The sequence below is a fragment of the Corvus kubaryi genome, unplaced genomic scaffold (genome assembly GCF_017639235.1).
Source record: "Corvus kubaryi isolate FWS band 111438036 unplaced genomic scaffold, C.kubaryi_AGA036_p1.0 split3-73, whole genome shotgun sequence".
NCBI classification, from domain to species: Eukaryota; Metazoa; Chordata; class Aves; order Passeriformes; family Corvidae; genus Corvus; species Corvus kubaryi.
Window position 1 is genome coordinate 2176217 of NW_024582091.1, and position 15732 is coordinate 2191948.

Genomic DNA, 15732 nt, shown 5'->3' on the forward strand with positions numbered 1-15732 from the left:
CCTGTGCATTTACACACACTTAGCCCCTTGCCTTCCTCCATGATTTCTAGATGTTATGCTCACTTTGATTTCTTCACTGTTTCTTTCATAGAGTAAAAGCTGTTGTGTCATGGGTGTCATTAAATAGTAAGTGCAAAAAATTAATCCTATTAAAGAAAATAAAAATGTCCAAGAAAATTAATTCAAACCAAGTAGGATCCAACAAATCACTTGAATAATGACTTACTTTTACAAATAGGTGATTTTCCTGTCCATTTCATATCTGGTTTACATGTCCGATGCTCTGATCCACCAGCAAGAAAAAATCCTGGCTGACAGGTATACACCAAAGTATACCCTAAAGTAGGAAGATCTATTGCTTTCACATCTACGTGTGCTGGTGTCTCTGGCTGCCGGCAAGCATGAGCTGCAAAGGGGTTTTTACAGTTAGAAGTCATGGTGGTAAGCAGTTCCCATAGGATTAGAGTAGGCAATTTGAAATAAATGCATGACAACTCTGGATAGCTTTTAGCAATGTCAAGTAGCTATTACTTGTAAGAGTAACACTCAGAGTGTACAGTTATGTTACTGTGGGATGGAAATATTTTTCAAGAATACACCATAATGGAATCATGATAGCAATCAGAAAACAGCTAAAATGAGGGGAAGCACATGCCACTGTACACGGTGCAATGATTGGTCCTGTGACTTATTTTACTGTCACAGCTTCAAGCATCACTTCCACTCTGTGTTCTGAAAATTAGAGTGGTTACTGTGATAAATAAATGCATTTCAATTGAAATAAAGGTTCCACATGAATGTTTTGTCATAGAACATTGACTATAACATATGTGGTTACTCAGTATGCTTCTTCCTCTGTGCCACATGGTGTTCATTTATAACGACCCAAAGATAATTTAGAACAGGATAAGAATCTAAGGTCATTGTAATGAATTACTTCTAGTTTAGGTCAGTATATTATAACACAATAGTTATTTGATGTCCTTCAACTCACACAGAGCTATAAGTATACTAATAATTTGCATAACCATGCATAGCCTAGAAAAGATGGATTTTGCTGAGTTCTAGTTTATGATTCACAAAATACTAGGCAACTAAATAGTCCCATGCATATTTCAGGTCACTTTCCATTCTTTATTAATCCAATACACACACAAAAAAATCCTAGCTTAATTAAAGTAGCTACTGCAGTAGGTTAACAAGGACAGATTTTTTTGAGTAAAACTAATAGAATTATTGTGAACTTCATTAAAAAAATCTGAAAAATCTTCCTTCAAATTAATATCCCAAATACACCTGTAGTCTTCAAATAGGAAACAACAAAAAGCCCCATTTAAAAATATGTTTTAAATAAAGCTTCCCATCTTTGTAGCAAAGAATTTATTATGAATTCCCACATGTATCAGTTTGTAACTCTTAAATTTGCCCAGTGCTCTAAGTCGTTAGAATAGAAACCAGACTTACGAATGCATTCAGATTGTATGCCACTCCAAGTTAAGTTAGCAAGACAAGAACGGGTGGTAGATCCCTGAATATGGTAGCCTTTTCTGCATCTGAAATAGACTGTGCTTCCAACCTAAGGATCAAACCAGAATGTTAGACAGAAGTATCTGTCACGTGTAGCCAGATATCAAGACAGTGATAAGTTAATATGGATTTTTTCAAAAATAAAAATATCTGCTTTTTACAGTTTCTAGAGTTAAACTATTTTTTTTAATGTGATGAAATGGTTGAGTAATTGATTCTTTCATAACCTTATTTAAGAGCAATATGTCGAAAAATATTGACAAGGCTGTTCACATGAAAAAGAATGTTATTCGTACATTTCAGCTGATTAGTTTGTCAGCGTGAGAGAAGCAAACTAAATGCCTGAGATGCCTCTTTTTCCTGTACATCCCTGCATATATTTTGATAGAACTTGACCATAAAGCATTTCAAAGGTTTTTCACTGTGTGATTTGACTAAAAATGGGGTTTTTTTAGAGGGAAAAGAAAAAATTATGAAGAGCTGTTTCATCTACAAATAAATTCACTCGAGAAAACTCCAGGTGACAACTTCTTACACTGCATTTGTTTGAATTTTAATTTGAGATGTTCACCTAGCAGTGTGAAGTCATGGAAAGCCTTCCTATGGTCAGCTATGATATGGTCTTCCGCAGAAGAAAAGCTGAAATAACTGAAATGCTCTTTAGATTTCCAGTGGGAATAGATAAGCATGAAAACTACATACAAAATTGCAGGTGAAAAAGAATTTTCTTAAGAGATGAGAAAGAGATTGTGTAGAGAGTTCTAGTAAAATGAACTTATTGATGGTATTGACAAAAGTAACCAGAATGTAACTCCAGGCCAAGATGTTTAATGATACGGGGCTGATCAGATAATTGCTTTTGTTTTGGATAAAAAATCTTGGCAATAATAAATAAATAAATAAATAAATAAGACAAAATTGACATTATTGGAAATTATATTAATTGAATAAAGCAACATATCACACAGACAAATTGTGTAAGTTGCGAATGAGTAGTGATCAATGTGTATTAGTAAGAGCTTGCAGTTATAGAAAGGCAGATAGTTCTGCACTGCAAATGTCACATAAGGACTTCAATGGAAATTACAAATTAGTATATTCAAAAGTCGCTACCTGTTATCTATACACTCAATTATATAAAACTTGCTTATCATGACAGATGTTTAGCAAATGCTAAACCATTTCTCTTGGAAGTAGCTTGGGAAAATCACTGGTGTTTTTTAAAGGTCCTATTTTATGGCTTTGTAGACTCACATCTTTCTATTTTTTAAACATACTGTTCTCTCTGTCCTGCCAAGGACACACAGCATGTCTTTAGTAGGGAGTGTGGCTAGTCTTGAGTCTAAGTCATTTTACTTGTGCCAATTCTTATATCTGTCAGTAATAACGAGATGCAAATCTTTTCTCAGTGCTTCAAAAGACCAAGCAAAAAGTAACATAGGTTCAAGGTAGTTAAAGAGTTGTACTGGTGAAAGTTAAAACAAAAGTAGCACATTCTTTGTATAATACTTGGATGAAAAACATTGCGGGCATTCATAAGTCACTGCGTAGTGAAGCACAAAAGGCACAGAATGAATGGGGCAAGACAGGATGCTGGTAGACAGGGGGAAACCCTTCAAAGATCTGCTGCCTGTCATCACACTTCTATAATGAGGAAAGACTCCTAAAAAGTGTTTTATAGAAGCTTGGCTATGTCATAAAAACAGGAAGCCCAGTTATAAGATATGAAAAAACCCCAAAACAATATAGTTCCGTCGCCATTAGAGAGAAGTCTCCGTGTTGTGGTACCAGATAGCGTTCTGAGAGTGAAAGCACATACTGGAGAAAGCAGTATGCAGAACAGATGAAGACTTACTATGGCCTCTAGGGGTGAATAGGAAGAGAAGATCAGTCTGCATAAACATGAACGACAGTAGAACACTTAACTGGCCAGTACAATTCTGTTCTTAAAGACAATTTGTGAGGCAGATAAAATGGGGAGAAAAGAGAAAAGAAACCCCCAACAAAATTAGGTGCAAAGATTAGAGTTGCCTTTGAAGAGAAAAGGGTGACAGGTACAAGATCAAGATGAGATATCAGAAAGGCAGCTACAGCTATTACTAGAAGCAGAACCACCTTGGGTAAGGCCACAAGATATGGCTCAGGGAGAAGTGCCTTGGTATCTGTGAGCCAGGCAGGAGCATAAAGTGAAGAAAAGAGCTGACAGACACAGCAACAAAATACAGAAAAATTGCAGGAGAGGGAGGGTACCAATAACCAGAGGAACTTAAAGAAAGGACTTTTTTGAAAACAGTTCTTCTAACTTGGTCGCAATGGGCACACTGCCCTAGGTTCAGAAATAGGCAGCAAACACAAACAGAACTTATTTTAAATTCCAGTCAGATATATTTATACCTGAAAAATCTATCCACACGAAGTTTATCAATCTATATAATGACTGTGGATTGGTCATTGTTGCATCTACATTTATTTCCTCAGTCACTTTTCTGCCTGTCACTCATTAAACTAACAACCTGTGAGGAATTTGGAAATTATAGAAAGGACATTCATCACAGAGCACCTGGACACAACACAGAATAATTTTATCTTGTCTGACTGAATAAAATATAACATGAATTTCTAATTCATTTAAGCCACTTGCTGGCTTTTTTGCCAAGGACTACATGGCCTTTGGATCACACAGGTCTTCGGTAGTTAGGTATTTTCTGACTATTCATCAATGTATGAAAGAATTATGATCATGAAGCAAGGTAATTATATCATGTCATATCATATTAAGTAATCAATTTATAAACAGCCCTCCCTACTGATGTCTCCTAAAGGATTGAACACATGATATATTGCAGGGTTAGAAGTTCTTTCTTTAAGCTGAATGTTTTTAAAAAAGCTTGGAATGAAGAATGAGTTTTTATTAAAAGCAGGGTGGAAATTTCTAAAGGTTTGTATCAGATGTTTAAAACTACAGATAACATTTCTCATTAAATTTCTTATGTAATTATTAAATGAATTTTCATTTTAGAAAGATAATAAATAATAATTAAAAAATTACCTCATAACCTCTGGAACTATTTTGTATTCCAAAATGGGGAGTACCTGGGTCTGTACATGTATTGTGAGCTGGATCTAATGCAAAATGTGAAACACAACACATATTATTATGGTATGGAAAGAATACTCTAAAACTGTTTGCAAAGATTAAATAATTTCATCAATATCTAGTGATGACAACAATTCAATTTTTAATGGAATGTGTGTTTTTCTATATATTGCACTTGTATTTCCAACTGAATTACCAAGTATATAATAGTAATTTGTTTCAGTACATTGTCATTATTTTAAAATATTTTTGCAGGTATTTCTGGTAGTGCAGACTTTACAGTTAGAATTGCATTAATTTTTAGCAGTCTTATCCTTTTAAATCTCTTTGAATCCATAGTATAATTCACTATTCTCGATGCAGTTCGAATATATAGAGAAATCTTTAGAAATCTTTATTTTTTCTTAATTTCAAATGCACAGCTTAATGATTAAGTATTTCTAAAAAAAACCACCCAAAATAAAAAAAAAAACAAACCCAACCCAAACCCCTCAAATGAAAAATACCCATCCACAAACCACAAAACCTAAACCCATAACCAGCCTGCTTTCTTATAGCAAATAATATACCTTTTATTTTTGTATAGGTTTTTTTCTATGCCACCAAGAAAACAAATTTCTAATGGGGTACTACCTCAGTTGTTGCTGGAGAATGAAATTCCCTCCATGAAAAAGCCCATACAAACAGAGTAAAACTAATTGATACTCAGTTTCATGAGAGTAATTCAAAGCAGCCTGAAACTATGTTTTCTCTCAGTAATGCCCATATTCTGGTGGTGGCTTTGGGGTTGCCCAGTCATATCCACCACTTAGACAGCACAGAACTTGATCCAGTGGATTTTTTTGTAGTATGTGAGTCCCTCTCGGCAACTGAGTCTGCTTTGTGCTGTCACTGAATTATGAAGAACACATCTTGTGACTATACTTCATCTGTAACAATTTTTAGTTTTCTGTAGAGCAAAAATTGAACTTATCATTTACAATAATGTGATATTTCATTTCATTCTTGGCCAACTCCCATTTTCAATATTGACCATCAGTAGAGCATAAAAATTCAACTGGACTGATATTTACCAAAGGCTTCATAAGTTAGGTGGATGTTGACCTAATGTGTAAGAACAAAAAGCAAACATGCTCCCAACATTGTGCTGCTTGAACTGCTCAAGAACTTTTTAAAAATTATCAACAACTGCAGTGCTATTTCTAATAATAGACACATATAGCTGAATTGATTTTTTAAAATAGTCATCTGAAGAACCCAAAGCAAGACTTCTCAAAGTATTCTAAGGAAATCATTGATATCCAGAAGTAGAAAAGCTTGCACTATATGGTATTTTTAGGTGTAGTTCTAGGTATTGTTCACTGCTCTTAACTTTCAAATTGCTTAGAAATTATATCTGTAAATATGTTAGAAGATCTTATATTTTCCTTTAACAATAACATAAAAACTATGATGTAAAAGAAAAACTTCTATCTTTGAGGCACTACTTTCCCTGTGCTTCTATATTATATTATATAAAATATAAACAGAAATGTCATTATTACATTTTCAAATTTGATTCTTTGCAGCAGACCTGAAATTTAGCTTTTTTAAGCCTTCTTGCCTCTGTAGACAAATATAGGTGTAAGACGGTTGTCCAGTTTGCAAAAACCACAGACAGAATTTTTAATTCATATAAAAGAATTCTGTTGACTGTTATGTCTTCATTTAAAAATAGAGACTGCTTTCAATAATCATGATTACAACCTTTTCCCAGAGTGCCTGCCTCTTTCACACAACCAGTATCTCAGCCACAACAAAATATATAAATGGCCTACAATCTACATCTGAATATTTTTGTTTACAAGTATCAAAGAGATTTTTTTTATTATAAAAATCAAATCATTTTCCCTAGCAAGTCACACCAAGTGGAATTGAATTCTGATGTCAGTAGGAGTTAAAGGTGCCCAGCATTTCTCTCAAGCTGATTGATGTAACATGCTAAAAGCCTACCAGCTGCACAACAGTCAATGAGAAACTGAGAGTATTTGGGGGCTCATCAGAATTTCAAAAGACCAGAGATGTACAAACCATGTTCACAAAGTCCAAAACACTTTGATTTAGCATTGATTCTGAAAAATGCCTTTAACTCTCCAGTGACAAAATCTGGTCTTTAATCTGCCACAGTCTTCTGCCTATCCAAGAGATTCTAAAAATAGATTGAACAAATTTGTGCACTTGCACATATTGACATTCTGCATTTCTAGCAGACAAGCAATCATGTAAATTTACAAATTACTTCATATGTGATTGTGTTTATCCTAAAGTTTTTATATTCAACATACAACCTTATTTAACTCGTTCTCTTATATTACACAGACATTTTCTATATTTGGATAGCTAATTGCTAGATTTATGATAGTGTAATAGTTTATCAAGAATATTCTCAGTATAAAATGCATTAGTGGTAGTTATTACCAATGCATGTTGGCTGAATTCCACTCCAAGTACCATCTGCTTGACAGAATCTTCTTGAAGAGCCTATCAGAATAAAGGGAGGTCTGCACTGAAAGCTAACTTCAGATCTATAGGTGAAACTTTTTCCATTGAGGCGTCCTTCTGCTGGAGTACCAGGATCCCCACAAAACACAGCTGATACATAAAAATGAAAAGAAAAAAAAAAAGGTATTAAAAGCTGCACGTGCTTTAACCTGAGCTATTCTACATTGTTTTATGCACAAGGCAGGCATACTGAATATGAGTGTAAATGCTATGTTCATTTATCTGTGTAGGATTGTAGCTCTGCTCAATTCTTGACAGCAATTTAAAATTAATTTTAATTTGTCATTGTTATAGCTATTGTAAGCATAAAACTTAACCTGAAAAACAGACCTTTTAATTGAGACACTTAAATGTTGATTAGATTTGGATGACAAAATAATCCCGAAGTAGACAATGCTATATTGCAATGCTTAAAAATAAAACAATTTTTCACATCTGACACCCTCAGATGAGTAGGCTGGAATTTTTTCCTTAATTAGATAAAAGCAAAAATGTTTACTAGGGTCCTGACAAGATTTCAAGCACTCAAACAGTTGAATTGACAGACTTAGAAAATGCTGAAAAACAAATACAAGCAAGATATGAGGGGATGTACTCGCCTTCAGAGAGAAAAAATTGCTTAGAAAGGCTATGAGCTATGAGCTTAAGGGTTAGCATCCTTGTTTTCACCTGTTAATGGAAATGGAAATAGGGAAGAAAAGAAAGGGAAAAGTGTAAGGGAAAATTTCAGTCATGCTCACCAAAGTCAAATTCAGAACATCCAAAGGATTACCAGTAAGGCAAATGCTGAGGGGTCCAATTAAATAACAAGAGATGGAGGTGACTTTTGGGGAAAGGAAGAAGACCGTGACCTTCAATAGGCACAGCCACTCAAATTTCATAAGGTAAGCTTTTTGGTACACGGAGGGAGAATCCTGCAGCAATTCGTATATTACCTGATGTAGCTGAGTCCTTTAAAAATTGTGATTCTGTGACTGTAGCCCAAGACAACTGATTGTAGCTTTGGTGAAGCCCAACACAACTGCACCCTGAAAACTTACGCAAACATTGCGGGATGTCTCCGCGCCAAACTCCTCGCCCTTCGCAGGAGAGAATAGCTGTGTTAGACAGCTGATAGCCTTCTGCACAGCTGTAACTCACACTAGCACCCCAGTGATAATCAGATCCTTCTACTTTCCCATACAGTACTGTTGGAGGCGGGCCACAGGTAATAGCTGTGTCAGAAAAGGAAAGTTAAAATTTCAAGAATTTATAGGGTTTAGGAATATGCAATATAATATACACTCATACATTTGAATCTAAAAAAAGTTATTTCAGGCTATTGTTCCAACAAAGCATACATGTTTTGACAAAGCAGCCTGTAACAGACAGAAAACTAATTTAAATACAAAAATAAAGACTTCGGGTTCAGGAAGTCCCAGAGTGCTAGGTTGCTAGAAGCCCAAAGAGTACCTAGCTTACCTAGTTTTGAATTTTTCCCTACATAGTCATTACTGATCATTTTTGGCAAGAGGTTACTGAGTTAGGTAAAGGTTTTCAGTGAACATTATCTCTTTCAATAAGTAAGTTTTTATCATTCTAAATTTCTAAATATTTGCATTTTCTTTTAAACTAATTTTGCAGCACTATTTAATATGACTTCACTCATTCACCTGCTCATTTTCTAAGGCTTTCCACACACAATAGTAATTTACTTTATTGGTAGTTAGGGGCTAAGAAATTATTCTGGTGTTTTCCACCAGAGTGCCCAAAATGATGAAATTTGGAATGTCCAAGTTTACATTTCCATATAATTTCTTTTAACAAAGAGCACAACCATAGAATCACTCAGCTAGTAATTTTCATGACAGAAATGCAGTCAGTTGAATACATATGCCAAAATTTAATTAGTAGACTAGACTTAGACATCACAGTGAAGTGGTGCTAGGTGAGTTGGCAGCCTAGGTTCTTTATAAGCACAAGATGCCCTAGGCTGTTAAATGTACTCCGTGGGCTGCTGAAGTAGTGTTAACACTTTTCACCAGGCTGCCTTATTTGTCTTTCAGCCTCATCTCCACTATGACCTTCCTGCTAGCACTTGTAATTAGCTATTTGTGAAGCATATTTTTGGCTGCTTATGATGGCTACACTACTGCAACAAGGGAATCTTTGACAGAAAGTTCACTTTGCAGAATCCTGTTACAGAATTTTGTCCATCTAATGCAAGAGAAATGGGCCCAAAGAGGAATATGGGTACTTCATTCATAATTTTTTAAGCTGAGCACTCTGACAGTCTTCATTGCAGAGTGATTTTGTTCTACTTTAGTCAAAAATGTCAGTATTTTAACTGCTATTATGCAACAGCATTTGTGCAAAATAAATACAAATTCTACACAAATACTTACCTAAATATTTTAGTTGCATTTGGAACATTAATTGCTCCAGAGAACATTTTGAAAGTTTTTTTTATAAATAAAGACACTGGTTAGTGAATATCACATACATGTCAAAACCAGTACTTGTAAACCATTATTTGTTTATTTGTAAATTCAAAAGCTCACCTTTGCAAATGGGTTTACTCTGGTTCCAAGTGCTGTCTTTTACACAACGCATGGTAGATGAACTTGCAGGTTCCATCAGATATCCTGGATTGCACTGATAGCTGACTGTCTTATTAAATGTAAAATCATTTCCAAACTGAATGCCATTTGCTAATGCACCTGGATCTCCACAGTTAATCACTAGTGAGGAAAAGAAAAAAGGAATTTTTTAAAATAAAAACGTAACAAAACATAGAACCATGCATACCTAATGTCCTTTTTTCTAGTGTAAAATACAAGAAAAGGTGTGTTTCTATCAAGAAAAGTTATCTTTCTGAGGCATTTCAATAGCATGGACCAAATATTGTTTTCCTTTAACACAGTAGCCTCAGCTGTCATGCTCTACAGCTACTGCAGACTGTTAAGCTGGTGGTAGTTTTGACAGAACTTTTTCTTCCGTCGTACTGAGATCTTTGTCACATTAAGCCTAAAGTTGATGGTGCGATGCAATTCAAGCAGAGTTATAAAATGCCGCCTTTTTTCCCCTTTTTTATATTTATTTCCCTTTTTTTTGTGTGTGTGTGACTGTACTGATGTACTGTGAGTCTGGCCTTGTCAGTGAGGCCAATGCTTGCCTTGTAGCACTCCTCTGGTCCCTGCCCACCTTACCTGTTGGAATAGCCCAGTCTTGCTGCTCTTTGATTCTTGATCCTTAGCAGAGTGGTGATTGATCAGTTCTGACTCATTTGGCTTACAATAAAAACTGGCACAGTAATGTATACAATTATACAAAATTTGATTTTGAACTACCAGAACTTCCTCCTCTGAGCATAAGCCACAAGGAAAAAAAAGGAAAAAAAGTGCTAAAGGAAACTCCAAAGGAACACCTAAATATAACGTTATGCTAAAAAATAGCTATATCACCAAGTTGACATTTCTGAAGTAGACAAATACAATAAAGTTACCTATGTAGCCATCTTAAGAAGACAGTTCTGGAAGCATCTAGCATGTATTATAAGGGCATGTACCTTTAGATATATAAAAATATTCATGTATTACAAGCGAGGTGAATGTGGAAAAATGTGTTATTTGATCTATCAAAACAATCATTGTCAGTAGGAAGGCTGGATAACTTACTATGTTAAAGCTTTAGGGGAAGAAAATTTCTTTCTGACCTGTGCAGTCTGGAGCAGTGCCAGTCCATGTCCCATTAGCAGTACAATGTCTAGTAGTTAGCCCTGAAGTTTTGTAACCTTCCCAGCAGGCATAAATGACTGAGCTGGAGAATAATATTCCATCAGTGTATATTATCATACCATTGGCTGGCGTGCCAGGGTTCCCACAAGATACAGCTGAAAAGAAGAGATTAAAAAAAAAAACAATCAGTATTTCAATGATAGGTGACAAACTGGGATGAAAAAAAAGGAAAAGAACAACTAGGTTAATAGCTCATCTTTTAAAACACTTATAGCAAGTTTTACTAAGAAAATATTTAATAGGTGTATTCTTGAATTAACATTTTATTTCTCTTTGTAATATTATTACTTGCATTTGTTTTATTTCCTTTTTTTCTCAATTGCTGATTCAGATAGTTTGTCCTTTTTGTTCTACTCCACCCAATATAGTCACTGGAGCAAATAAAGCTCATTCAGGACTTTCTGACAGATCTGTACCTCTGTTTTGCCTTTTGGCACATTTTTCTATTCTCTTCCTGTCTTCTGGTATCTCCTTTTTCAATTGTAAAAATGTATAAATAGTAAATTATGATCTTCTTGTTCATTTATTTTTTGAATCAAGAAAAGAACAGACATTCTGTATTGGCCTCCATATTTTTTGGGCATCTATATCAATCCTTTAAGGCAATAATTATGTTTCAGCTTCGTATGTCTGAGATTTGACAGTGGCTTACCTTGATTGCTTTGATTACATGTTGGGGTTTTTTGGAAGGTTTAGCAGTGAGGGTTTTTTTTTTTTCCCCAGTGGAACAACTGATCGTCAAAAGAATTTGGGGTTTTGTTTTGAATTTTCCTAAAAACTTTTCTAACAACGTTGCTCTTTTGAGACCCCCACCTAGAGTATTGCATCCAGCTCTGAGCCCCCCAGCAGAAGAAAGATTTGGACCTGCTGCATGTGCACCTGCTGGATGTCCCCCAGCATAACAGTTATAATCTTGTAATTAAAATATAACAGTTTTAAATTTTATGATTAAAACAAACACAATTTGCCAATTAAAAATTAGTCTACCATTTATATTTGGAATAATACCTTAATTACTTTCTAAAATCAGTTTTTGATCACTTTCTATGCATAAAATTTTCAAATGGTGAAGAGAAGAATTCAACAGGTTGGAACTTAAACTTGCAGGAACGAAAAGGTATTCTCCTCCTAATCTCATCCTTACTTAGATTAAATAGGAAACAATTGAAGGATTATAGAAAAATGGAAAGAAAGAGGCTTTTTTCTTGTTTTTGTTTATTTTTTTTTTTCTGAAAAGAGAAGGTCAAAACAAACACTATAAAGAAAGGGGGGAAAAGGCAGCATTTCAAACACTGATAATTGCCACTGACTTCTGCTGTCCTACTGTACTTAATGTCTTCATGTAAGGGAAGTAGAACAGATATTGCAAAACTTCAATTTTCTGCTGAAAATACTGATTCAAATACTGGTCCTGTGCCCACTACCATTTTTATACAGTTATGATGATATCTGCACTAACAGAAGATTAATCTGTGTTGAATAATACTACAAAAGAACAATTTTTCTCGGGATAAAATGTGTAGGTAAAAAAATAAAAATATTTTCAAAAATATTTTGTTCTATCTTCCATTTTATCATTTAGTTTAGGAGACAACAGATACTACAGAATCCATCAACTCTGATGAATTAGATGAAGTAACTTTTCAAATGTTCTTGGAAAATGAGAATTCATTATAAAACTCAAACTCTTCTATTACTGCTTTCCAATTTTAGCTGCACAAAAATGCAGAAATATTTTATTATGTTTAACTTATTTTAAAATGTGATTTTCAGAAATATTCTCCATTGCATTTCTTCTGAAAGAGGCAGCATAAAAATATCTCATTAGCAATTAGTCTAACTTTTGTGGAGAAATATGTATTAATTTATACTTAATTTATATATTAATTTATGCAAATTTATTTTATAATTTATTCAGTCTTCGATGCATAGATATTATATATAAAGGGAAGATGAAAGTATTTTATTGTTACAAAACAGATGACAGATTTATTATTTATCACTCAATTTTCATACCTTCAACAAAAGCATTTGTTTAGTCTTACATTTAACTCAGGTATCTATTATTTATTCTCAGCCTAAATATTTTTTAACTAAACTTTTTTTCTCACAAACTTCTTACAAATATATATTTCAAAACTTTAGCAGTTTGGATTTAAGTATTCAAGCAAAACATGAACTTCTTCCAAATTTTTTTCTATCACCTTTCTGCAGAATGTTATGAAAGCGCATTTCTGCCTAACAACATTTTTCAATCAAAGAATAAAAAGTCATTAGTGTGTCAAATGTCAAAATGCCAACAGTATCAATACTTACCTTCACACACAGGCTGTATACCTGACCAGGAACCATTGAGCAGGCATGTTCGCTCTGCAGACCCTCGCAGCTGATAACCCATTTCACATGAGAAACGTAGCAGACTTTTTGTTTTGAACTCATCCCCCAGTCTAGACCCATGAGCTGGTACTCCTGGATCATCACAATAACCAGGATTATTTCCTGTAAAACACAACAGAGCAGAGTAATTGGCAGGGACATTATGTGCAAATACTCTCTTGCAAATAGTGCCACTGCATTGTTTCTGTTAAAATCAATTCCTTTCATTCAGTATTAAGGTGTGAAACTAAAGTCAAAGATGAAAATACATATCTTTTTACCCTACTTCTTATTTCAGGCCAATACAGGCCTAAACACAGAATGTGATATAAATAAAAGCTAAAAGACAATTGAGAACGCAGTAAGCACCCCTGTCACTTTTTGTCAGTTCAACAAATCTGTTGCTTTCTGACATAAATTATATTTTCTACACATTGTATTTTATTGTTTAACTTGTAGTGATAACTTCTTATAACAAGAATTAAGTAACAGCAAGAGTGAGGAGAACCATATTCAAACTTTTAGGAAATGCATTTGAAATACATATATCCACAGAAAATACTCCTGTCCCTCTGTGTCTGTCAAGAATGAAAATCTTATCCTCTAAATTTCTATGCAAATACTGGTTACAAATTTAGAAGAAAAAGGACGAGTTGCAAGACAGAGCTCTCAAAGATGTCCCCATAAGTCTGATGAATCAGTCAACTGCCTTATCAAATAAAGTGGCTGTCACAGGAGATACTATACAAGATGGTTAAGGAAGCATGATCTCATTATCAACAATTTATTATAAATTTTGGTATAAAATGGTTTATCTGCTAAATACTTATGTGTCTACATTGCAGTTCACAGCAATATTACCCTTTGTTCTCCACTTTTGAATTATATGTCTAGACTCAAATTCTATTGAAACTATGGGTTTTGATTTTGGGCCTTGATTTTATTTTTGGTTTTTTTCTATTTTGGGTGTTTTTTTCTATTTTGGGTTTTTTTTTCAAAATATGTATAAATGCTTTAATAGTTTGAAGTCTGTATATTCTTACATGGGTTTTTCTTCATAGGCACCCTTCTCAAATAAAGGACAACATCTTAAAGAAAAAACAATACAAAATTTTTGAGAAAGCTCAAATACTTCATTTAGAAATTAAAATTTTCTTATGTCAGAAAGCATAATTACACGTGTGTCATAAGGTTTTAATTATAGCAAGTGTGAGTGGATGCAATCATGATTTCACATAAAAGGAGGTCAAGAGAGTTCCTGAATTCAAGGCTAACTTGCAGGCTTTGATTGTGTTCATTTAGTACTAGGTTCTTCTAGAATCGATTGTTCTTGTCAGCCTGCCCTACAGCATTTGGCCCTAGATTTCCTGGTGTAAATACATGCTTGTAAACAATGTGAGTGTCTTAAGTCAGCTGGTATACTCTGTCTACCTGTGTATGGTAAAACTCACTCTCCAAAACATGGTGGCTGCCTCCAAATGGACTGTTGAGAATGATCTCCAGCACACACACATTTGTAAAGTATTTGTGCATTGTTTGATGGACTGCCAGGTGTGATGGGTAAAAATTATTCTGGGGAGAATTCTAAGCATATAATGGTCTCAGGGATCAAGCAGTGTCATCCATGACCAATGCCCTGGCACTGCTAAAACCAAAGTCCAGATGTGGCCTCTGGATGCTATCTGCTTCCACTTATTCTGAGACATTACTATTTCACAGACATTTCTGTCTGCTTAAAATGTGTGAAATAAAATGAGGACTGTGTTTCAGGCTCCCACTGTGGCATGTTTACAGCATGAAACAGATATATCACATGTACTTTGGCTTGTGAATGCAAAGGAATTTTTCAGGGCAGAATGATCTAGGATTTGGAAAATTTGATGATGTCTCAGTTGCTTTGGGGCTTTGCTGAGGGAATTATTCCAGATGACTGGATTTTTTTTTCTTGGACATACCTAGTTTTGACTTGGAGAAAATTTGAACTGGGACCATGAAATTTTATAGTCAAAGGGTATAGACAAAGTCAGTTACAGTATTATGAAGGTCTAGACCCTCTCTTATTTATCAATGTAGAAGACTCTATATCCATTATTGAAAAATGAGTGAGTAATTTTAAACAAAAATGTCACCTATTGCTTAATTCCTAAGATACAAATGTCCATCATTGCAACAAATGTCCATCATTGCAACAGTTCCCAGGTGACAGCAAATCCTGTGATCATATTTATACCATCACAGAACCATCAGGCATTCAAACATATATTAATATATAATAAAGTAATAAATCCCATTCAGAAAGAGACTACAGGTTTTAAAGATTATATTTGGACTGTTTTTCATATCCCTGAAGTATAAAACTAATTAGAGTTCTCAGTCATCCTGGGCACAATCATTCTTTCATTGACAATATGACAA

The 15732-nt window shown here is 34.4% G+C and overlaps 1 protein-coding gene across 2 annotated transcripts in view; it reads right to left on the minus strand.

Annotated features, from left to right (window-relative positions):
• Positions 1-15732, minus strand: part of CSMD1 (CUB and Sushi multiple domains 1) — a 1103023-nt gene that overhangs the window by 19462 nt on the left and 1067829 nt on the right. For both annotated transcript variants that reach the window (XM_042017326.1, XM_042017325.1), the window contains exons 57-64: positions 13258-13440; positions 10860-11036; positions 9706-9885; positions 8206-8379; positions 7082-7255; positions 4577-4650; positions 1465-1576; positions 227-406 (exon numbers count right to left, since the gene is read on the minus strand). In XM_042017326.1, coding sequence (XP_041873260.1) covers positions 227-406; positions 1465-1576; positions 4577-4650; positions 7082-7255; positions 8206-8379; positions 9706-9885; positions 10860-11036; positions 13258-13440 — 1254 coding nt within the window. The remainder of the gene's footprint in view (positions 1-226; positions 407-1464; positions 1577-4576; positions 4651-7081; positions 7256-8205; positions 8380-9705; positions 9886-10859; positions 11037-13257; positions 13441-15732) is intronic.